At 46.4% G+C, this 26,016-nt stretch overlaps 1 protein-coding gene across 1 annotated transcript in view; it reads left to right on the top strand.

Annotated features, from left to right (window-relative positions):
- The window catches only part of LOC146201312 (ATPase WRNIP1-like), a 144,275-nt gene that overhangs the window by 35,859 nt on the left and 82,400 nt on the right, over nt 1-26,016 (top strand). The window contains exon 3 of the mRNA XM_084595757.1: nt 18,599-18,793. Within this exon, the coding sequence (XP_084451883.1) occupies nt 18,599-18,793 (195 nt within the window). The remainder of the gene's footprint in view (nt 1-18,598; nt 18,794-26,016) is intronic.

Here is a 26,016-nt window from a genome sequence, read left to right as displayed (position 1 = left end):
GCAGATTGGATCAGCCGAAATGCACCAGCGGCAACTGGCTTGAGCAGAAACTAGCTTGTATCACGGCTATCGCTCTTACCAGCAATTTGCTGCTGGTCAGCGATCCTCACGAGGGCTTCATACTTGATATTCGGCTCAGTATTCCAGACGCCAACAAAGTTTAGCACGCTTTATTTCGGACATTGGTGCTAACGATCCGCCGTGTGGTTCGCGAACGGTATGCGGGAGGAGGGGCCACAGCAGCGGTGTTTACGGCGGTTGAGGAGGTGCTGCCATCGTGCGGTGCTTGACCGTGCTATTGACGCCTCGTCGGACAACACTCCGATACTCCTGAAACCACGTTATATAAATAAGATATTTGTAAATGCAGCTTCGTTCTGCCGATCCCTGCGTCGCTTCGGTTGTTGCACTTAATGGGCAATGGCCACCTAACCGATAAGGGCGGCGAGCTGTAACAGCCCGCACAGAGTTCGAGCAGCGTACGAGCAGACGACTTTCGCAGCTACCGGAAGTGTGTTCGTGACGTCATGGTTGCAGTGACCGCAGCGAATGGCAGCTTCTAGCAAGCCTTGCCAGCCAACCGACCCGTGACGTCACGGGATTAGGAAATAGTTCCATGCGACACCGCCAAGCGACATTTCCTCTGCCCGCGAATTTCAAAAAACGCTGTTTTTAAAAATTAATAATAAATCGCTGGCTTTGTTCCAAGGAGTTATACTTTGCGTTAATGCTCAAAAGGATGTGTTCTACACACTGAACACGTTTGTCAGTGGTTTCTTGGGGGCCGTTTCCGTGGACCTTTAAGAAACCAAGAGATCTGTTAGCTGACGATAGGATGTTGGGGATATGTGTATTCCAGATTAGATCTTCGCACAGAGTTACGCCTAGGTATTTATAAGATTTGGTTGGTTCTACTCGGACGCCTGAGATTAAGTAATGGAGAAGAATGGGGTTACGTTTGCGGTGAAACGACACGTGCTTGCATTTACTTGGATTGAGTTCCATGAGCCATTGGCTGCACCAGTCTTGTACCCAGGTTAAGTCGTTTTGAAGAGCTAGTTGATCAGATGTGTTAGTAACCGCATGGTAGACGACGCAGTCATCGGCAAACATGCGGATTTTAGAAGTAATATGCGAGGGTAAGTCGTTTATGTATATTAAAAATAATAGGGGGCCACGCACAGACCCTTGTGAGATGCCTGATGTTACTGGAAGAAAATCAGAAGACTGGTTATGTGTGTTAAAAATTCCTTTATCCATTCTAGTACATTATGGTGTAAATTAGCTTTAGTATCAATTGTTTGTGAGGCACTTTGTCAACAGCTTTAACACAGTCTAGAAATAGAGTCAGTTTGAATGTTAGAATCGAGATTCATATGCAGATCATAATGAAAATGGCTCAATGTGTTTCACAGGAGAATACCTTGCGAAAGCCGTGCTGTGAAGGATGAAAAAAATTGTTCGAGTCAAGAAATTTCGTTATGTGAGAATAAATGACGTTTCATGATTTTGTATGGTACACTAGTTAAAGAAATGGTACGGTAGTTAAGGGGGGATTCTTTGTTACCTGATTTGTAGACTGGAATGACCTTTCCCATTTTCCAGTCACTGGGTATGGTACCTGTGTCAAGTGATTGCGTGAAAAGTAGTGAAAGGTAAAATGCGCAGACATGCCGAGTATTTTTGAAGAGTTTGGAAGTGATTTCATCAGTGCCCGCTGAGGATGACAACTTGATGTTTTCGATAATACAAGTGATCCCATGTGCAGAAAATGTGGTTGACGTTATTGGGGATATCGGATGAGCAGCTGCGGCAGATAGTGACACAGCGCCATATTCATTGACTTTGAAACAGCATTTGATAAAGTTCCTCATGTACGCCTCATTCTTAAAATTTTCCGCTTAAACCTTCATCCTTTGGTTGTGGAATGGATCCATGCTTTCTTGTTGGACCGCTGTCAATTTGTTCACAATTCTCATTCGTCATGTTTTTCCCCGATTTTATCTAGTGTTCCCAATGGATGGATGGATGGAATATAGGAGCGGCCCATCTGGAACGGGGTGGTAGCAGTAGCTATCTTGCTCATTTTTCTCCCTATATCCTAATTATCGTTTTAGATTGGTTAACTATACCATCATTCTATTTATTGAATTTTTGTTTCTACATTATTAACATTATGTCACTTTTCTGCTTTTAAGCCACCAATCTTCCAGTCGTTTTTTGCTAGCTTCCACAGTCGGTTTATTCACCTGGCCACTGGTATCTCTAAGCTTTCCTCTCGCCTCCCAGGTGCATGCAGTTCGCTCACGGTGTAAGAATAATATAAATGCTGACACTCTCCTCCCGCCGCGCGCGAGATCGCCGCCCGCTCGCGGCCAGAGTATGTTCGGTTGGTTCCGGCGTGCTGCCATGGCAACCGGTTAGAGGGCGCTGTCAAATGTGGGCCCACGTTGGGCGGCTCAATCATCTTTTCTAGCGTTCCTGCCATCTGCAATCCCACACTTGAACAAGGGCGAAGGAACGCCACGTGACAGGAGCGATGGTGTACCGTCCAAACGCATATTTGTCGGAGAAAGTGTGGCAGATACTGCGCCTTTCCTTTCCTGTAAGCCAATTATAATTATATGTAGCACTGCAACGAACGCCGAAAAGATGCTTGGACAGCGGAATCTCAAGGTGCCAGCACCGCTCACCTAGGTGTAAGTGAGCTAGCTAGCTCACTTTAGCGGCGGCATGCACCTTGCAGTTCAGCTGCAAGCCGACAGATGGCGCCGATATAAGTGGACCTAGGTACCGCCGCCACTGAACATAATCTGGACGCTCCCGCCGGCGCAGTGTCAACACCTGAGTATATTCTTGCACTGTGAGTTCGCTATACGAATTGGGAAGCTTTTGCTGACACCGTGGAGAAGCTGAATCTGTCAAACCTAAATTATAAATCCTTCATTGCTGCAGCAGCACAGGCTCGAATGTTGCACATGAAAGTCCTGCACTTGCCAAAGGTGTGCTCAGCTGTTGACGCTAAATATGAAAAACTTTGAGCTATATGCCATAGAGCAGAAAGACGAGCGCGCAGGAGACTTTCAAGAGATGACATCCGGATTTCTAGACGAGCACAAAAACATGTTCAGCGCCATTTGGACAAGCTGGCAAGAAGGGAGTGGAGATCTTTTTGTGCAAAATTAGATCCTAGAAAGCCTCTTTCTAAAGTATGGAGTATTGTACAGAGCCTTCACAACTACATCCTTTTGAGTGTGTGACTGTGAAGGCCAATACTTCTTGCCTTCATGTAGCAGAGGCTCTCTGTTCAAAGATCACTGCTCCATTAGCAGCTCCTTCAAATTTGCTCCCCACCTTTGTCCCGTCGCCCAACGCTGTTAACTATGGAAGAACTTCAAGCCGCGCTAGCAGTTACCAACAAAAGATTCTGCCCGGGACCTGGCAGTGTTAGCTACGCTTCGCTGTCGTGTCTAGAAAGAAAAGCCAAGACTCGGCTATTTACCGTCTATAACAACTCTTGGATAGCCAGCAGCCTTGTACAGAGCTGGGAAACTGCGTGTGTAATACCAGTCCTTAAACCTGCCAAGACATCAGTTGACCTAAACATTTATCGTCCTGTCTCACCGTTAACTGTGTCGGGAAACTGATGGAAAAAAATAGTTCATTCACGCCTCCTCACCTGGAACCTGACAAACGAGAATTTACCCCCATCAATATCTGGCTTCCGAAAAAGCCACAATGGCATTGATAACATTACTGCTCTAGCTGACTGTGTCAGACGCAGCAAAGCTGAGAGGTCTGTAACCATTGCTGTCTTCCTTGACGTTAAAGGAGCTTTTGACAATGTCACGCATGAGGCGATTCATTCAGCCTTACGTTCGATTGGCATTGGTGGACGAATGTATAACTGGCTGTCTGGCTGTCACCTTGATAGGACAATTTACATGTCAGCAGCTCTGTGCGATGCATCCCTACTTCATGTATCTTGTGACGTTCCTCAGGGAGGGATTTCAAGTCCGGCCCTCGTCATTATCTCTCTTCTTGGTTTGGACAGTTGCTTGCCACCTACTGTTGAAATCTCCCTCTGCGCAGATGACATCTGTGTATGTTGCTCTGGACGAAACAGGCGCATTGTGCATGCTCGACTACAGAAGGTGCATTGTATTATTCTTAAACAAGTGAGGTCTTGTAATATCTCCTGAAAAGTGCGCAGCAATTTCATTTTCACGGTGTGATCTTTCCCGTTATGTGCTGAAAATTGCTAGCATCACTATACCATTTGTCAGCCACCAAAAATTTCTAGGTATGACCTTTGATAAGTTTCTTTCATGGTCACCACTTGTTCAACAACTTTAAATCAAACTCTCCTCATACGTATCTATATTTCGTATGCTCTCAACAACCAGAAGAAGCTGCTCTACAGTTTTCTTATTACTACTTTATGGAGCACTTTGTGAAGGCCTTCTGCGCTATGGTCTCCCTGCTCTTCGTCCTCTCGAAAGCAAGCATAAAACTGCTTCAAGCCATACAAGCCAAAGCTTTGTGAGTCTACCTCTGTCTTCCAAAGAACACCTCCGTGGTAGTTACTCTGGCGGAGAGCAGATGTCTATCCGTAGCTGTGCTGATACCACAGGAGCTGCTTCGGGCCCAGTTCCGCTTTGCACATTTATTTATAGATTTATTTATACAAGTACCTGCAGCGCCCAGGGGCATTATAGCAAGGGGGGCAATAACGGTAAAAAAATACCTAAAATGAGCATGTTACAATACTGAAAGTATACAGTAAAGCACATTTGTTTAACAATAAAAGGAACAACACTGAAAATGTGAGTGCGAGAAACAGGTTTAAAAGGGTGGAAAGCTACTACATTGTTCTATGCTCTTAGGAAGACTATTCCAAAGTGAAGAAGTGTGAGGAAAAAAGGAATTACGGAACACATAGTTCGACATCGCGTTACAAGAACTTTCAGCTTATGGTCGCGGCGTTCAGAGATAAAATGTGGAGGTAGAATGTACAAGCTCTTGTTTATTCCCGTAAGATCAGAGTATATTTGGTAAAAAAGTTCTAATTTTGCGGTTAGTCTCCGGTGAGCCAATGTTTTCCATCTAAGGTTTTCTTTAATTAATGTGATGCTACTATGGAAGTTATAGTTGCCGGAAACAAACCTGGCAGCGCGGTTTTGGATGCGTTCAAGTTTTTCCACAAGGTAAGAGCTTTGAAGGTCCCATGCCGCACAAGCATACTCGAGTATTGGACGGACGTTAGTTACGTATAGCTGTTCTTTTACTTTTGAGGGGGCTTTATAAAAATTTCGTCTAATGAGATTTAGCGTTCTAGATGACTTTAAGGTTAAATATTCTATGTGTCGGTTCCATGTCAAATTTTCTGAAAAATAGACCCCTAGATACTTGTAATGTTGGACCTTTTCAAGTGGTAGCCCGTCCAAATTATAGACTGATCTCACGGGAAGACGTTTACGGGAAAATGACACATACTGGCATTTAGCAGTGTTCTAAGACATGCCCCATTTAGTGCACCAACAATGAATTTTGTTCAGATCACTCTGTATACTACTTACATCAAGATCATTTCGTATATTCCTGTAAATGGCACAATCGTCAGCATATAATCTCACTTTACATTCAAGCCCTTCAACAATGTCATTTATAAAGACTAGAAATAGCAAAGGCAAAGGCAAATAGATGAGCCTACCCATCCATTTTCAAAGCAAAGTATGACAGCGCTCTCCCATCTACTCCCTGCGCAACATCAACGCACTGTCCCGTCATCTTTCCCACAACGGAGCTTTGCTTCATGGCAGATTTGGACCACTGTACCTGGCATCAAAGCCCGCACACCAGGACTCGCACTTAAATACTGAGCACATCTTCAACTCTGCCACATCTATACTGTTATGCCTGTCTCTTCATTCATCAGCGTCTGGGTACCATCAGGGCACACCACAATCTCGACAACACTCAGTCATCGCACTTCGGCTATAGCTACTAAATTAGCAGCTCTGCGAGAGGCTATTATATATATTGTTACCGGGAAACGCAAGACCAAAGTGATGTGCTCACTGACGAAGACGATGACCAAGGAACGCGGGAAAGGTGACAGAGGTAGTTAAAAAGCAGAGTCAGGGGGCAGGCGAGCGAACTTGGTGGAGCGAAGGCGGGGTGTAGATGGAGGATGTTCTGAGCAGACAGGTAGGTCCAAACGAAGAAGGCTGCTGGAGCAGTCGATAAGGGCAGAGTGGGCCGTTAAAAAGTCAAGGCTGAGGATCACATTGTGAGGGCACTGGTTGAGGACGGTGAACAAAACAGGGATGTGATGACCGCCAAGGGTGACTCGGGCAGTGCACAGCCCAGTGACGGCAGCAGTACTGCCATCGGCAACACGAACGGTGGGCGAAGCGGCGGGGGTCTGTACTTTCTTGAGGCGGTGATAAGCTCATGATCGAGACTTGGGCACCAGTGTTATAGTGCTCTAGAAGATTGGGCAGGGTGTCGACCGCGCCGCGAAATACATGGGAGCGAGGGGCCGCTTTTGCGATGACGGAGGCGCCGCAGCGCAGAGGGTGCCACCAGCAACTGGTGTGTCAGCCGTCCGGGCGCCCACGTATGCGCACTGTGCGGCGGGGCGGATACCGCGCGTACTGTACGTTCTTGTTTGCTTGTGCGTCGTCTCGAGCTGTTCGCGACAAGATTTTACAAATATTCCGGTTAACGGTGCTCAGTACTGTTCAGTTCAGTCGTTCAGTCGTGTCCGACTCTTCGTGACCCTATGGACCATGTCACGCCACGCTTTCCGGTCTCTCACTATCTTCCTAACATCACATAACTTCATCTGCAGTGCCTCGAGGATGCCATCTAACCATCGCGTTCGCTGCCTACCCCTTCTCTGGCGACCCTCAACCTTTCCCAACATCAAATCTTTCTCCAGCGACTCCTCTCTTCTCATCAGATGACCAAAGTAGCTGAGCTTTAACTTTAGAATTTGACCCTCCAATGAGCAGTCAGGGTTTATGGTCGACAATATCGACTGATTTGATCTTCTGGCAGTCCAAGGAACTCTCAAGAGTCTTCGCCAGCACCACAATTCAAACGCGTCAATTCTTCGGCGGTCAGCCTTTTTCACAGTCCAACTCTCGCATCCATACATCACAACTGGAAAGACCATAGCACGAGTTATACGGATCTTGGTTGGCAGACTAATGTCTCTGCTCTTTACTAGGCAGTCAAGGCTAACCATTGCTCTCTTTCCCAGAGCAACCACCTAATTTATTTTCCATTTTGCCCGTCGGTAACACCTCGGGGAAGTAACATGACAGGAGTTGGCTCCGAAGAAAACAGCTTGGAGAGGGCCCGCGTACGACTCGCACAGCACGCTTCACTCGCCGTACAGCTTGCTTTAGCATTCCTAAAGCACCTAATTCACGTCCAGAAATGTAGTAGTTTTGAAAAGAGGGCTGTGTGGAGGCAGGATGTATGAAGAAGGGAAACATGCAACACGTGCGTTCGAGCGCTGACTGAAACTGGTCACAGTAACCCCATTATCAAAACAGTCCAAAATGGTATATTCCCTTGTTTTTCACGCCAACTATGCCGACTACAGTACATCACTGAAGCCACAAGAGAAGTCGGCATTCAGTTGGAATGAATTAAATGTGGACTACCCCGCATGGAGGTAGAGATATACTGAAGTAAGGACATGAAAAACGAACGACACCACGCCAACTAGCTACTGAATAACGGAACACAGTGGGTCAGGAAAGGTGGAAGAAGTGGGACGTAAAGGTTTCACAGGAAAATAAAAAACTTGTCGCCTACCAGGGAGAGAGAAAGGGGTTGGTGGAAGGCACGCAGCGCCGTGAAAAGAGCGACCGCGAATGTGAATAAAGGTTCAGAATTTTCGTGCGGCACGGCAAACGCATGACAAAGAAAGCAGGCAGCTAAAGACGAAGAAAAATGGAGATATATTAAAAAGAATAAAAAAAGAGGTAACAACCAAGCATAAGAACCAATTGAAGGCCCGGAAAGAGGAAAGCAATGGACAAACAGGCTGCAATCGAACGCGTATAATGATATAAGCGTCGAAATTTAAGAGACAACAGTTTGTCAAACTGTACACTAATCTAAGAACACACCATTTTCTTTTCTCTCCATAAGCTGAAACATTGTTATAAAGGGTAGCTTTATAAATACCAGAGATGTGCGCTATACTTAAAACATTTAATCTCAATGCGTTATAGTTTAACAATGAGCTAATTGTTCCAGAAAATGTTTCCATTCTAGGGTGCGCAAGCCACCGGTAATATGCAAGTCATTGCCTCCAGAAGATCGCTCTAGTCCTGTTTTATGTACATACAAAATAAAAAAAAAGAATAGCTTTGAAAAAGAAATAACGACGGAAAATAGAGGACGCAGAGGCTATAGGGTACGCTTAATTCGCTTCCGCTAGATCATCCTTCTGCGAAAGAGAGGTTGTGAGGCCGGCACCGTTTCTCACCACGAAAAAAAATAGCGCCATAGGTTCGAAGCTAGGTCGCAAAAGTTTGGCTCAGATGCACGGTCCTTTTCGACTGCTTTGCACTTCAGATTTTGCAAACTTCCTGTAAAATGTGAAGATTCAAAAAGTTTACCTACTTGGAGCACCAGAAAAGCTCCCACTTGAAGCAATGAAATTTAATGTGTTTTTGCGGCTTCGCTCTCTGCGAAGTAAGCGAATCATGACAAGAGTTCCCAAAGGGAAAATAATTAAATTCCCTTGAAAGTATTTCACATGTAATATCAACCTTGTTAACAATTATAGTCTGGTTAGTACTGCAAAGAGCACCCGCAGCAAGTAGCCCGATTATATATAGTCCGGTAAGCAGTAGTTGCAAGTATATCCAGTCGATTACTAATATTTCATACCACACACTCAAAGAATAAACACTCATTATGTCCGCATTTGATTTCGGCATTATATTAATTGCTTGAGTATTAGGTGCTGGTCATCTTTTTCGCATTTTTCCGCTTTCTCTCTGTGCGTGCCAAGAACTGCATCATACCTGCCAATTCGACGCGCAATTATCAGTGCTTTTATTTTTGTTTTTTGTTTGTTTGCTCTGTACCATTTGATGCCAGTAAAGCGTCCGCACTCAAGTGCCCACTGTGAACGTATTACGTATGTGACGAGTTTAATTTTTCATATTTTATTTGAAGTAATGCCCTAGCTGTACTTGACTTGTTTTTTTTTTTGGTTCACCCTTTGGTTAGTGGCACGCAAAGAAATGTCCGCGATATACGTAATTGTTAATCACGAACAAAGAATAAATGCTTGAGTCATGTATACCTTGTTTATTTTTTTTTGCCGGTAAATACCACAGTGTTTTAAATTAGTACGGTAGTGAATAAATGTGTTTTGCTCGCACACTGTATTTGTAATTTCTATAAGCGGGGATTAGGGCACATAAAGAACACCGATTAAAGAGATATATTACAGATTACTGACGATTTAAGATAAACGTTGTTATGTATTAATAAGCGCAAGCTGCAAAATGTAAGCAGGTGTTCGTAAATAAGGCTTGTAAAAAATAGGTGTTCCTAAAGAGGCCTTACGAAGCAGAAGCTTTGATTCGCATGTACACTGTTTTTGTCCGCGTGTTAATAGCGCTCCTGGGCAGCAGCCTTTATTCCTTTGCGGGAAGAACGAATGCAAAACACCACGCTTCATTGCAAACGTTAAGTACAAATTGCTCGTCTGGACGATTTGTAACTGTCCGCAGGAAGAAATGTTGAGAGTTTCAGATAGCGATTCAAACATCGCGCGCTGCTCCGAAGGACTATCCAAGCGTGCACGGTGTCTCCCAATAGACGTAAAAGAATGGCAGGGATCAGTTTAAGCATCTTTATTAATTATCACACTAATTGCGTAGCGTCTGAAAATCGCTCCAAAGAGAACCGCAACCCTCCTCTGAACCCCCGCTTTCCCGCGCCCGCTACGCGCCGAGCGGCGAACGTGGCACCCCTGTTGCACGTCGCGCCCTCTCGCGGGAGTCTGTTCTTGTCATCGCAAAAGCGGCCCGCTCTCCGCCGCCGGTCGTCACACTGCCCAATATTCTAGAGCACTATACCAGTGTCAATGAGGGCAGAGACGGGAACACCATCCACGAACAGGGAGAGGAGGTTACAGGGCGAAGAAATGGGCAGTAGAGGATTTCCAGGTCGGGGTACCAATGCAGCGTCACCTCTGGGAGCTGCATTAGCTAGTTTCCCGTGAAGCGGCCGGCAGAGGACGGCGAGGAACTGCGGCTAGGAAGAGGTGAACGGGAACGGCGGGATGGCGGGGAAGGAGAGCGACTGGACACAGGAGGAGGCGGAGTGGTATCGGTGCGGGGCGGCTCGTAACGAGGCGTGAAACGGCAGTGATCGTAATCGAAGTAGCGGTCAACGTAAGGAAAACGTCGAAGTGGTGATGTCCAGCGGCTGCGGCAGTGGCGAGAGATGTGGCCAATACGCGAGCATGTGAAACAGATCGTCCTGTCGTCAGGTGTGCGCCACTCATCAGGATTGCGGTATTGGTAGCGTGGCATGTAGGTGTTGCGGGGTGTAGCGGTGGCGACCATGGGAGGGACGGGGCTCGAACTGTGGTGTTCCACGGTGTGGCTATAGGGGACGCCCAAGTTGGCAGCCTCTTGACGAACGACGGCTTGAATGAGGGATATCGTCGCTAGGTTGCTGTCCGAGGAGGGCGGGTTGGATGCAGCGGGAGCGAGCGCTTCCAGTTCACGACGCACGATGCGGGTCACATTTTCAGTGTTGGAAGGTTGCCTTAGGGTCGGCAGATCCTCGCACGTGGAGGTAGGGGCATGTTGGGGAGCCGATCGAAGCGATGTGCAATGCCTCTGTGTTTGGCCTGCTCGAAATGTCGACAAACCTGCAGAACGGAGTCAACCGTAGCACAGTCCCGACAGAGTAGAAGATTGAAGGCATTGTCGGCTATGCCTTTGAGGATGTGCCCCACCTTATCAGGTTCTGGCATGTCTTTATCAACTTTTCGGCAGAGGGCCAGAACGTCTTGTATATACGTAATATAAGGCTCGGTAGATGTCTGGGCACGTGTGGCGAGGTCCCTCTTGGCGGCGAGTTGACGGCCAACCGGTTTTCCGAACAGGTCACGGAGTTTTTGTTTGCAAACATCCCAGGAGGGTATTTCTGCTTCACGTGCTTCGAACCACACGTGTGCCGTGCCAGTAAGGTAGAAGATGACATTGGCCAGCATCAGTGTGGGGTCCCACCTGTTGTGCTGGCTAACACGCTCATAAAGCGAAAGCCAGTCCTCGACATCGACCTCATCTGTACCGCAGAATGGGCCAGGGTCACGGGGGTGCGCTACTACGACAGTTGGAGTTGCGGAGGTAGATGGAGCCGCGTCGGTTGTAATCGTGACGGTTCCGAGGTGACGGCCACTGCGGAGATCCAGCGTCAGATTGTGTCGAACCCGCGACCTCCACCAAGATGTTACGGGGATGTATTTAATGTAACAGCACTGCGATGGGCTGAACTCGACGCTAAGACTTCAGTAGCCGTGCAGTGTCCACTCTGTCAGCGTCGTCCTCTTTCTCAATGCTTTGTCGTGCCCGCGTTCCTCGGTCGTCGTCTTTTTCAGTGGGCACATCACTTTGGTCCCGCGTTTCCCGGTAACACTGTTACATTAAGTACATCCCCGTAACAATATATTCTAAAACAACCTCCTGCAGCATGGGTTATCTTCAGTGACTGTCATGCTGCACTACAATTGCTTAAGTCACCAAGGATTCGGGAACAGCTAGTCATTGACTTAAATAACCTGCTCACTGCGGCACCGCGGGCAGTGACTACGCCAACGTCGCTGCAAAACTAGTACCCAAAGCACGGTGTTAGAAGTACTTTAGGTGATACGGTGGCGCGTCTCCGCCTTGCAACCGCCGCGGAGAACATTGGGACGAACTTCCCCAGCAAGCCGAGAGGTGCCGCCACACTGAGCCGGGCCGCCGGGCCGGAAGGGCCGGCAGCGTCCGTGCCTGGAGAAAGAAACATTCGCACGTGCGGGTTGTGTCATTTGGTAGCCAGCCTTTGTGTGGTTTTTGACGGCCATCGGCGCTCTCCTGTTCACGAGAGTTGTCACACGCAGAAGCGATAATTCTCAACGACCGTTGTGTCCAGTCTCGCAGTGCTTGAGTAAGTTATGGGAAAGTGACGGCATGGGGAGAAAGTGCTTCGTTCCTCGATGTAACTCCGGTTACAAGACGTGCTCTGAAAAGGTGTCCCTGTTTGCTGCTCCAAAGGGTGAGAATCGCCTAAAAGCATGGCGACACATCATACCGCGCAATAACCGCTTGCTGCAGCCAAATGACTACGTCTGCGAGAAGCACTTTGAACAACACTTCGTCACCAAAACATGGGAGGCTCGTTACAACGGGCAAGTACTTGCAAGTTCACCACGAATAGCTGCTCTGGCTAGAGACGCCATTCCAACTATTTTTCCCGGATGCCCGGAATATTTGTCGAAGAAGACAAAACGAAGAAAAGAACCGATGGATCGTTAGAACCCCGCCGCTCCCAAACGTCGCCGTGCTGCAGAAGACTGCCGCACACATGCATCCAATGACGGCGGAACTTTAAGTGAACTCCGGCAAGCATCGAGCGTGGACAGTGAATGTGCGCCTGAAAGTTGCTCAAACCCGAACAGTCCGAACGCTGAACTCATAAAAGATCCCTTCGAGGAGGTTTTTAATAATCTTCGGTGCATAACTCTGCCAACTGATGCGTGGGCATGCCACAAGATTGACATCGATGGGCTGCGGAGATTGTGTTCTGTGAAGTGCAGATTTCTCGAGCGGCAGTCGTGCTGCCAGATGCGGTCGTGGCTGATGGCACGTATAACTATATGGCTGCTCCCCCTAGCCATATAATAACAAAGAAAGCTGTCAGCATCGACTCAGGGCATGTCCAAAACTGTCATTTTCTCATTTGAACCCAACCAACACAGAAAAGATAGTAAAGCTGGCTACTCAGCTATTTAGTATGAGCGTCGCGAATGGCTTGCAGTTTTATTCCAAGCGAGAGATTGAGGGATTCAGAAATGTAGAAAGTACAGTTGAGTTCACAATCAGAATGAACAATTTGTTTGACGCACTAAATCGCAGACATGCAAACGAAGGCCTGAGGTTGGTTGGTCAGGATCTTAAGGTGCTGGAGTCTTCTTTACAGTGGCTAAATGAGTGGCAGAAAGACGTCAAGGCTGGAAAAATTGATCCCCGTAGCTTTTTATCGGACTCAACTGCTGAAGGGCTGCGAGTGACAATTCTTTCAACAACCCAGCTTTCTACACACCTCCTGGAAACATGTGACTTCAAGTATGTCTTGACCGCAAAATTTAATCAGGATGCCCTGGAAAAATTTTTTGACGTAATCCGTCATGCAGGTGGCCAAAATGAACACCCCTGCCTGCCAACTTTTCTGCAGCTTTACAATATGCTGTCTATTTACAGTCTCATGAGACCGCCTAAGTACGGGAATTGCCAGTTGGAGGCTAAAGAAGAATCACGTCTGCTGAGTCTGTCTGATCTGACAGCCGCGTTTTTAGAAGATGCGCCCAGTAAGTCTCAATTGGAAGAGCTTAAGGCGAGACTTGATAGCTATGTGGAGAGCGAAATTGAATGCGAGGCTGTGTTTGAGAATGTCTCCGTGGAAACCAGTGTGACAGACTGCATTGTTTACTATGTGACAGGCTTTCTGATGAGGAAGCTACTGAAAACCACTAGTTGTTCAAAGTATAGACTCGGGTTAGTAGCCACAGATGATGTGGCAAGAAAGCCTGAAGCAGCTCTCGTTTTATGCAAAACACGTGGAGGGCTTAAACATCCTCACTATGCGCTCTTCTACTTCATGAAGCAGACAGAAGAAATATTTCAGAAGCACACTGACGATAAACAAGTGTATGACATAGCCATAGACTATGCGCTAGAAAACTTCAATCTATCTTTTCCATGTCCGGAACATAAAAGAGATATAATGGCACAAGTGTTGCACTATTACGTAGGATTGCGAATGCGCCAGTACTGCAAACAGCTCAAGAAAAATGAGCCGAACAAAAGCCAAAACCTTCGAAAACTGTCAAAGCTGGCATAAGCAGTAGTCCGACTTTCTATTGAATGTAATGGGCTCCCATGAGATGATAACCTCATCAAAGTTGAACGTAAGATGAATGCTCCAAGTATCATTATTAGGAAACCAGCCAGCACGCAAGCAAAAGGTCATGAGATGTTCGATACGAACTATTTATTAAAAACCGAGAAAGAAAAATTTCTTAACGCACGCTGAGCGCCTGCAGTCAACGTTTAAGTTGCTGGGCTGCCCGGCTTTTCCACTCCCAGTACAGACTCCTCACAACCCTCATTTGGATCAAAATATTTTATTGAAAAGCAAGACATGCGTATTTTCACGTCACTAAGTGTTCACTGCAAAAAAGAAAATATTAACTTCTGCCTTTTGTTACATGTCATTCGGCCTGCTTGATCATCCTTATATTATGATTGACCCTGCATGCAAATCTTAGCGAAAGATTCACATTTTTTGGTGAGCTGTGGTTAAAGATGTGTATTACTTTTACAGTACAGCTTTGCAATGTGTCGTGTATTTTTTTTTCTGCTGTTTGCTGTAAATATTTTGTTAAAAATATTGTCACTACTGTCTTTGTCCCTATTTAACAAGTGCTATCATTGCTGATTATTGCCCTGCTTCACTGGCGTTTGTCAAAATAAATCATGTCTATCCCAGACTCCGCCAATTTACTTGCCTCATTTCCTCTGCGCTGCAGCTTGTGTGCAGCTTCACACAAGTACTAGCTTGATATTAAAAGTATAGATATATATTGCCAAGCCTCATGAACCGAGTGGGTGGCATTAGGTAAGGAAAAAATAAATATTAAAATGGTGAACATAGATTATATTAAATAGTGCTGCGCCGCCCCACAGCACCTAACCGTTGCGTCCGCAGTTCGGTACATTGCGATCAACGGCGATTTCACGCTCAAAACCGCTTATATTTGATTGGCATGCACACTAAGGTGTTTCGCGCTAACAGTGCCATGTAACATTAATGGTATCCGCTTAAGGCGGGTAAATGCAGTGTCAGAGTTCACGTGATCACCCATAGGGCAGGACGAGAAACAGGCTCGACGACCGGCACGGGCGGCCCTAATTACGCTAGCGCCATCTCGGGGCGGACGACGGAAGTTGGTACAAATGTTTGCCGCCTCCGGAGGCGTCGTAGTATCACCTAAACTACTTCTAACACCGTGACTCGTCACGAACGAAGAGATGCAGCAAGAGCCACTGAATCATGGCTATTGCAGCGCTCTCTGTGGTGTGACCATCAATACCGACCTCTACATCGAATAGATCCCACTAGCGTCTTTCGAATTCCACACAAATTGAGCAGATGCCATCGTAACTGCCTGCACCGAATTCGCTTGAATGTGTTGTACACAAACTACTTCTTACATAAAATTAGTATAGCCCCTCTGTGCTTTACATGTGATGTGTGTGTGACGATTTCGAACATTTGATAACCTGCTGCCAAAGGTTCGTCGAAGGACATTGCATAATGATTTAGGCTTAGTTAAGGACACAGTCCTGCACCTTGAACACATCCTCGGTCCTTGATGTGATGGGTCTTCGGCTATGCGAGCGACAAAGGCCTTAATAACTTTTCTTAAGGACACAGGATTGATAGAGACCCTTTGAAACTCATCTGTTTGTGATTATGTGTGTGTGAAAGCGTGTGTTATAGATTTTTTCATTCATGTTTTCGTTCCCTTTCCCTTCTTTGTCATCCTCATCAGGAGTAGCGTGTTAGGATCAGTACCAGGCAGAGATCTCCTGCTACCACTAAAATATCTCTCTTTCTCTTCCCAGAGTTAGCATATTTGTTTGTTTTTGCTGCCGGTTAAAGCGGCACGAATTAGCCAGCCTAATTGTCAAATGATGGGCCGCAAGGTGCACTTTTTACATGGTTTATTGTAGTGCACTTTTCCTTTTTAGGGCCTTCGCCATTTGCTCCCAAATTCAGAAATTCGTCATGTTTGTGATAGACACTCCCTCCACTGTTAGAGGTCCAGCAGGCCTTGCATAATTTTCATAGTTTGCAAAGCATGCACAGTCACACCGACATCTCTTAATGAAGTAATTAACATCAACGCCAGTTGTTCGCGGGCAGGTATTCCGCAACTGATGACTTCGTGGACTCCGGCGATAGCTCTTAGTAATATTCCTGCCTTGAAAAAAATAAGAAGTTAACCTATGGTCAATGCCTATTTTTATCCATAGCTACCGATTTCTAGGTAACCCCACAGTTCAATTTCTTTTTTTAACCAGTTGAATAAATTTCACTCAGCTGATTTACTTGGTATATTCTGCATGTCGCTTTTTGTTGTGCCACTGTGTGTAACTTTTGTGGCTTTTTTTATGCTTAAGGCATTTGCCATTTTTGCTTAAGGCAGAATAACTATAGATAATTAGGACTTATGCTAGGAACTGCATCACGCCTGAGGGACCATGCCGTCCGCTAGATTTTGACCACTTCTTTGGTGATTGCCTGTTTATAGAATTTAACAATATCCCCTGCCCAGAATTGTGAATTGCACATCCTTCATGTTCGCCACAATTTATCTCTCCTGGATAGCATTTTGTCCCATTGTAGGACAAGCGGCCATTAAATGGCGGAGAGAAGTGTCTCTCCTCCCTGTTATGCAAGTGCCTCGTGGAATATTATGGCTCAAAACACATTGGAATATGGTTACTCAGTTCTAACACATTCTAACAAAGATAACTGAAAGACACCGCATACCCTCTGAGAGGGATTGAGATTGGTTTACAGGAAGGGAAAGGTGCTGTATCTGTCACACTTGCTCTGTGGACACCTGAACTGCTCTGTGGACACCTCAACCGCGCCATAAGGAAAGGGTGGAAGGTGGGAGTGAAAGGGGAAAAAGAGAAAAGGGAGCCGTAGTGGAGGGCTTCGGAGTAATTTCGACAACCTGGGGATCTTTAACGTGCTCTGACATTCCACAGCACACGGACACCACTTCGTTTCGCCTCCATCGAAACGCAACCACCGTGGTCGGGATTGAACCCAGGAACTTCGGCACAGTAGTCGGGCGTCTTACCACTGCACCACCACGGCGGGGCTCTCAAAGGGATTATTTTCAAAAATTTGCACTCGAGAAAACACCCGATAGCGCATGCTTCTTGTAGGCTGTCGATTAATAATTCATAGACAATGCCAGCGACCACACTGAACTCCGAGAATGCCCAGATACTCTCAGAGAAAAACAGTATAATAGGATAAAGAAACACCAAATAAACGCGCGCAGCTACTGCAGCGTCTGTATCGCTGCTGTATCGGTGCGTAGCGTGGCGCAAACTTTGATCAGTTCCAGAACTGAAAAGAATCTATAGCGGATGGTCGCGTGGGCTTGGTAGCTGAACAAGCGGTATTAGCAAAACCGAGCTAAGTGGAGCTATCGCTCGTCAAATTTGGTTTAATCGTGTTTAGTCACTTCTTGGTTTATATAAACAATATCTCTGAAGGCATTGCGTCCTTTGTGCGGTTATTTGCCGACGACTGTGTTTTGTATCGGACAATTCCCACCGATCAGGGTGTTTCATGTTTGCAAACAGATTTATCCCGAATTCAGTCCTGGTGTTCCACTTGGAAGAGGAATTTAAATGTCAAAACGTGCGTTCATGTCTGTTTTACCAAAAAGAAAAAGCCTATTGACTCCCGGTATATGATTAATAACGATCTAATACGTACGGAGGCTGCATACAAGTATTTCGGAGTAATGCTGTCATTGGATTGTTCATGTTGATGACCTAGTGCAAGGACTAGTAGGGCACTAAATTTTATTCAGAGGAATTTGAGATGCTCTCATACCAATCTAAAAAATACCGCCTGTACAAGTTGCTTAAGGCCTACTTAGGAATATGGATGTGCTGTTTGGGACCCTTCGAACAAGCTGATCACAGAGTACATTGAAAAAATTCAAAGCTGCGCAGCCAGATTCGTCTTGGGATGATTTGGAAGAAAAGACAGCGTAAGTGCCATGAAGGATGAACTCAGCTGGGAACTGTTTTATCTCCCTCCGAAGAAAATTATGGCTTAAACTTGATTTTTTTTATGAAACTTGTGCGCTACATCAGAACCACTATCTTAGCTCGTGCAAGTGACAAAAAGGAAAGAGAAATAATACAAATGGCTTTGGAGATATGGGAGGCTGGAGAAAACAAGTGCATAATCACACCAACAGGTGAGGGGATAAAACTAATAAAGAAGCATGGGTGAGTATGGATGTGACATTGCCGGTGGCAATGAGTTGGCTTGAATGCTTTTTAATGCGCTCTTTGTCTGAATAAACCGTAGTTCAGTGCACGGTTCTGTGTATCTTGGTTGTCTATCTTTTTTTCCTTGTGTAGCGTGCTAGTTCCATCCAAGAAGTGTTACAGCATCGCAAGTATCAAACTAATGCTTTTTGTTCCCTGTCTCTGTGCCGCACCCCATCTTGCAGACCACTCTGGCGCACATTATTGCGAACCAATGCAAGAAGTCGTCCGATGCCAGGTTTACGACGCTCTCTGCGACCGCAGCTGGCGTGAAGGATGTGAAAGATGTCCTGGAAAGGGCCCGCAATGACCAGAAGATGTTCAAAAAGAAGACAGTGCTCTTCATAGACGAGATCCATCGCTTCAACAAGCTTCAGCAGGTTAGTCTTCGACACACTGAGTTGTACGAAGTGTAAAGGCTGAAAATATATTCAGGGTCTTGAATATTTGAGACCCGGGTTTTAAAAAATGCCTATGCAAAATCTACTACCCATTCGAGCTGAAATAACGTTCACAAAGTAGCAAAATATAGTCTACGTTGTCTGATAAGTGATTCAACATCGGTACTTGCCTAGACTTTCTTGAATCGACGAAAAACTGCTCTCAGCGGCGTGCACAATTTTCGCAGAAGAGTCAAAAAGCTGCTTTGACATGGTGCACCATCTGTTGAGCAGCGATGCAAGCGTGCACGCCGAGAACAGTTTTTCGTCGATTCCAGAAAATCTTGGCAAGTACCGATGTTGAATCCCTTATCAGATAACGTAGACCATATTTTGCTACTTTGTGAACGTTATTTCAGCTCGAATGGGTAGTAGATTTTGCATAGGCATTTTTTAAAACCCGGCCCCCAAATATTCAAAATCCTGTATGTACCCAAAACGCAACCAGGACGAACAACAAGGGGCCCTGTGCAGGGGCCCTGCTGACTTGTGGGCATGTTTTTCTGTGTTTTTTTTTCAGCTATTTGTTCTGTTTGTTCAGCTCTTGCCCCAGTATTGACTTCAGATATTTCGTGTACTTGGCACCTTTGTGCACAGTGCAAGATTTGATAAGTGAAACCTGGCATTTTATTATGGCACACCTGAGTAGCTGGAGTCACCATATACTTTGAACCTAGTGCACTATGGTTGTTGTTGGTCCCTTTGTATGGCTGAAGGTAGCGTGGTAGCCTTAATACAGTGAAAGTTTATTAACCCTGATAATTTGAATTTTCTGATAATTCGAGCTACATTACTTGGTCCGGCCAGGCTCTTAGGTGTCTGTGTATAAAAAAGCTCGTTAATTCAAACGCAAGCCACTTCTGCTGCAGATAATTTGAACTACCATGTCTGGGCAGCCTGGTGCGCCCAGCACATGGCCAAAGATGCGCCTGCCAAATAGGCACATTTGGAGGCTGCATACTTCCAAGCTAGGGACAGAAGATAAAACCATGCAGGTGAAAGCATGGAAGAGCAGATAAAGCCTGATTGATGCCATGAACAGCGCAGGTGTTGGCGGCCGCGGTTGCCTGCTCTTCTCTTTTGTGCAGCCTCCGAAACTTGCAACTAAATACGCTTTAATTTTATCCCCGTTAATTCGGAAATACGGATAAGTATTTCTGTCGGCGTGGTTCCAACCAGCACCCACAAAGGCTAGGACATTGATTTGGCGCTACGAGTCTCCAAATGATAAATAAAATAATTGCGTGGGAAATCTTTTTTTTTTTTTTTTTGCAACAGTTTTCTATCCTTTTACCCATCAGTCAAAAAAAGCACACGGTCAACCCGTAATGGTGACAGCGGCTTTTAGCACAGGGCTCCGCCGGGGTGGTGCAGCTTTAGGGTGCTCGACTACTGTGTCCACTTCCACATAGTGCTAAACAGACACGGACACAGCGAGACAAACAGGATGGACACTAACTTACAACTGAACTTTCATTGCATGAAACCAGGCAGTATAAGCACTTTCTTAACAATGAAGAAAAGATATAAAACCATAGAAATATAGGAAGCTGTGTCCTCCAAGGATGCGGGATCGAATCCCGGCCTCGGCAGCTGCTTTTCGGTGGAGTCAAAAAGCTATGCGTCCGTGTGCTGTGCGATTTGAATGCATGTTGGAACGCTAGGTGGTTGAAATTTCCGGAGTCCTCCACTACGGCGTCTCTCATAGCCTGAGTCGCTTTGGGCATTAAACCCCACAAAACAAACATTTTGGCATTGCATTTGTTCCAATAATTATGTGGCAGTGGATGCCGCCCACCTCATGTGCGGCACAATAAAGTGAACATAATGAAAATGAGGCCACTCTGTCAAGCTGCAAGAAATGCGCTGTGGAATTTGACAGCGTGAAACGGAGGGAGGACACGCTAACGACTAACACTTTTAGTATTTTTTTTTTTCAGATTCTCTGGCAAAAGCGGGGGTGGGTTCATTATTCGTAGGGGTTGTTACACAAATAAATACAGCAAATTTACTGTAATGCAAATGGTTCTGGCCATCTGATAATTCGAACATCGGATAATTCAAACTTTTTTTACGGTCCCGTGAAGTTCAAAGTAATGAGCTTTTACTGTTCATTCAAAGTCTAGGCATTAGTTGTCAGGCATTAGTGCCATCTGCTAAGGCAGTAGCAGTTAATATACTTTGGTCTGCTTCCAGTTGAGTTGTCATAAATTGTCTTTGTTTGCCCTTACTTTCTTTTTTTCCTTTATCCACTATATCTTTGCTGTAAACCACTCTTGCTTTTGCTGTCTGTGCTAGGAACATATGTGGGATGTAGGCTATGCCAGTGCTAATCTTCACTCTGTGTGATGGGCCCAAGGTCACCTTACGTGCTCAGTTTGGCAGGAAGAAGATTATAACTCTCTCCCATTATTCGGTGGCCCGGTGCAAAGATGGAGTGAGTGGCTGCAGTGTAGTGACAGTGGAGATTTGCAGCAGTGCGGGTTGCGGTTCCCAAAACTGAGCCGAGCTGGCCAAGCAAAGAACAGGCGCCATGCATCCTTCTTCACATGGGCTTTCTCTCCTTCCTATTTTTCTCCTCCATCTTGTCAACCTCCTTTTGGATTACCTGGCGTTCAGCACCGGATACGTAATAAGGATGCCGATGAATAGGAGCGGCGTTGCCGGTGTGTATGCGATGCTGCGCAACAGTGGTCAAAGAGCGATGATCAAAATCAAATATTTCTGAAAGATGCAAGCAGATGGCAAAGTGCTTGAACTTGGGGAGGAGAAAGATCTGTAGCGATCATCTCGGCATAGTCTTGGAGACTGGAAACTTCAGAGAGTGAGCAGTCAGAGGAGGACGATCACAACATAAAGATCACGTTCATTTATAGGACACAGAGTGGCAAGCCAGATAGATGCCTTGAGGAAGGGGCTGGGCTTGCGACGTAAAGTTCAGAACAGGGAGGCCTGTTTGGTTCGCGGTCATAGTGACGACGGTATGAGCAAGGGCAACACTTCGTGTGAGGGGAGCATCAAGGTTTGGGTAACAATATAGTGTCCGTCGGGAATAGGGGGTACAGAGCAGAAGGTGACGTAAGTTACGGCTTCATGTGGCAGGCGGACAAAGTCTACACTACAAAGGCGGTGCAAAATAGGAGAGGGCGGGTCGAAAGGAGAGGGTAGGTTAAGCTCAACAGTGCTGGTAGTACAGTCTATGATGGCTCTATGGTCAGAAAGAAAGTCGAGCCCAAGAATGACATCATGAGGGCAATGTTGTAGAATTGTTAACAAGACAGTAGTATGGCGGCCAGATATCGTTACACGGGCAGAGCACAAGCCAACGACCTTTGATGTTGCACCATCTGCTACACACACAACCTGTATAGGGGCAGGGGTCGGCACTTTTCATATGTGACAGAAACTGGTGCACCGGTATCAATCAGGGCTTGAACGGCTGTTCCATCAACGAGCACAGTGAGCAAGTTACGGCAAGCACAAAGAGCTAGACGAGGATTTGTGATCGTGGACTGCAGCATCACCTCTAGACACTGCAGCACCTAGTTTTCCGTCAGGGCCTGGAGATGAAAATCGGCGGCGTTGGGGCGACCGGGACTGACGGCGGTGTGGGGAGGGTGATTGGTTGAGGCGAGAAGGCTCAGGCTCAACGACAGTGCTTGAAGAGTCGTAACGAGGTGAGAAAGGACAAAAGCGGTCATCGTAGATAGAAAAGGGTGGAAGGCGGGACCTTCGTGGCTAGAACCATCGTTTTTGGCACTAACGGGCGATATGGCTGACGCAGGAGCAAGCAAAACAAATAGGCCGGTTAACAGAAGTGCGTCATTTGTCTGGATTACGTCGACGCGGGGCGACATAGGCAGGTCGGCCAGGATAAACTGTGCGAACGTCAGTGTCATAAGTAGGTCAACCATGATAAACGGCGTGAACGTCAGCGGCAGTGGGTGGGCTGATAGTAACAATGGAGTTGAAGCCCAAGGTGGCGAGCTTTTTGCGGACAACAGCCTGAATTAGGGGAACGCGCGGGTGATGGCCGTCAGCACAATGTGGCGGCAAGGTAGCGGGAGTGATGCCCTCGAGTTCGTGGCGGACGATATGGGTCACATTTTCGATCGATGTTGGCTGGTGTTGGGGCGGCAAATCTTGACACGAAGATGTCGGAGCAGTATTAGGAAGGCGAGCAAGTGACAATGCGATGCGACGGCTTTTGGCGTCTTCAAAATGGTGGCATTCTTTTTTGATGATATCAGCTGTGTGGCAGTCTTTGTATACAGGCAAGTTGAATGCATCGTCTGCGATGCCTTTCAGGACATGACCAACTTTTTGGGACTCCGACATGTTGTGATATATTTTGTGGCGAAGAGCGAGCACATCCTGAATGTAGGATGTAGGTGTAGATGTAGCATTTAGATGTCTGGACACGGGTCTCGAGGGTTCTCTTTGCGTTAAGCTTTCGACCAAGGGGTTTTCCAAAGAGTTCGCAGAGCTTCTCTTTGCAAGCATCCCAACTTGTCAACTGCTCTTCGTGGGTCTCGTACCAAGATTGCGTAGTGCCCTCAAGGTAAAAAACATTGGCTAGCATGAGGGTAGGGTCCCAACGATTATATTTACTGCCACGTTTGTACTTGCGTATCCATTCTTCCACGTCACCAGTGTCCGTACCAGTAAAAGTCAGGATCGCGCGGCAGGGTGAGGATGATTGATGACAAGGCCTCCTGCGGTGCGGGGACGGTATCCTGAGGCATCGTCAGATAGGAAATCAGGCGGCTGATGCCGGGAGGCGGCTGATGCCGGGATCAGTGGCCGCACCTCCACCAAGATGTTACGTGAAGACTCCATCTATTTAAAGTATATTTACAAGACTGCAACTGGCATAGCAGCGAGAAGCACTGCGGAAAAACAGTCACGCTTCATTGTCATCTATCTTGCCGCGAGGCAAGGGAGGAAAACACTTAGTCGTCTTCTCATAACAATGTGGCTAGGCAGTTACAACTGTGCGAACACTGGTCAGGCTTTTTTCAAAAGAAATCTTATTCAGAAATGTGACGCAACAAACACAAACACAAGAGAAGATACACAACACACGCACACACTACCAACTGTAATAAGAACTGAAAACACTTCCTCTTCACCACTCCTCCTCTTCTACACTCAGGCACATCATATCTTCCTCTTCTTCTCATCTTCCTTCTTCAGGAGGAGTGGTGAAGAGGAAGTGTTTTCAGTTCTTATTACAGTTGGTAGTGTGCGCGTGTGTTGTGTATCTTCTCTTGTGTTTGTGTTTGTTGCGCCACATTTCTGAATAAGATGCCGCACCAACTAGCCCCACAAGCCGTCATTTTCAAAAGAAATCTTTTGCAAAAACATCGCCGCAGCGCTGTCAGTGCTGTCACCCAAGATTTCACCGCCACTCTCAAGGAACAGTGAAAACTCGTTACTTTGGCCCCCGCTAACTTGTTAATTCTGACTGCTGCTGGAGACCTGCCAATTAATGCTCACTTATTAAGTCAGGGTAGTTTGAAGCTCGTTTATTCAGTCAGCTGGCATCGGTTAACTCATCTGAGCTCTCGAGTAGCACCACGTCGACCTGCTCGGCACACGATTGTCCAAATATTCATCCTTGGGCTTGAACTGCATATTACATTGATTCTTGCAACTCGCTGTCTTGCACATGAGGATAGGCACGTTGACACCAGCCTGACGGAATCTCCGGAGAGAAGGTTTTGTCTTAGGTCTTCACCATCAGCCTGCCACCAAGCCGTTGAGAATGAGGACTGCCTTTTTTATTTTAAGACATCATGCCACTGTGGTACAATTGCGCACTTCCCTTGCTTCCGTCGGCACGGCATTTGTAATTCCAGCATGCTAAAACTGCACTCTTCATGTGCAGTTCACTATATTGTAGCATCTGTAGCACATCACAGAATAGCGTAAAGTCATAGTCCAACTCTTTCGAAAGCACTTCAACAAAGCATGGTCATTGTGACACAAAATAGACTATGGATGTGGATTTGCCTGTGCCCTTCATTGGCTCCTCGATGATGATGGGGATGGTGGACTGTGTATAGGCTACCACATATTGCTTCGTAGTGGACCTCCCCTGGAAAAAGTTCTCAGACAACTCGCACCTCCACTTTTAAAATGCATTTTTTTTTTTTTTTTTTTTCAGTTTTTGGGGCAGGTTGTAGGCAATAGCCAGATAAAGAGGCGGTGGCCGCGTCCGGCTTGGCACGGGCATTCCCAGCTCGAACAGCGCATAAGCAGCACTCGCCATCTCCCTCCCCCCTTTCCCGGGCCACGGGTTAAAAAGCACTGACCGGTTACCAATAAAGGTCTTCTATTCCTGCTCCCTGGATGGACTGTCTTTTTAGTATGCTGTGGCGCGACATAGCAGTAGTGTAGTGCGTGCACGACACTCACGTCCATTCTGTGCGTGCCAGTTCGACCACATGGTTTTAAGCTATGTAGTGCATATTGGACAGTCACACAAATGCTTCTACCTTCAGAGATGAGCAGCAGCTTTTCTGCGTGTTCCATGTGTTCTTGCCACTTGGGGGCTTGTGTGGTGTTTGTTTTAGAAACGGTTGGTTTGTTGGGTTTAACGTCCCAAAGCGACTAAGGCTATGAGAGACGCCTTAGTGGAGGGTTCCAGAAATTTCGTGCACCTGGTGTTCTTTAACCATTTGACGGTCGAATTTTTTTGAAAAAAACTTTCCCAGATGGTCAAATCACTTTATTGCGGATTTTGAAAGTTCAGTATGAGTAAAGTCAAGGAAAAGTTGTATAAAAATATTTGGAACCATATTTTGGTGTCAACGTTGCTCCACACTGCAAGCTTGGGAACTTCAGGAAACCACAAGGAGAGCAGGAATACCTCCTGAGCATCGGTGATAAACAAGCTAACAGTAGCCCCAATAAAGATGGAAATCGGTTTCTGTGGCCTCTGCACTGGGAGTGGCCATAAAGATAAAAATCAAGTTTTGCAACCATGCAAGGGCGTTGCTACAGACCAGGCCACAAACTGCAGCTAGGTATGAGTTCTGTTTATCCTCAGCAGGAAGCGCCCATAAAGATAGAAATCAAGTTTCGTGCCTCCATTGTGATCATGTGGTCAAACCGGAACCGCATTAGGGCGATGGATGCGCAGACGTTTTATCTTCACA

The sequence above is a fragment of the Amblyomma maculatum genome, chromosome 2 (assembly GCF_055883805.1).
Source record: "Amblyomma maculatum isolate TAMU_Amacu chromosome 2, ASM5588380v1, whole genome shotgun sequence".
NCBI lineage: Eukaryota > Metazoa > Arthropoda > Arachnida > Ixodida > Ixodidae > Amblyomma > Amblyomma maculatum.
This window is presented reverse-complemented; position numbering and strand designations above follow the sequence as displayed.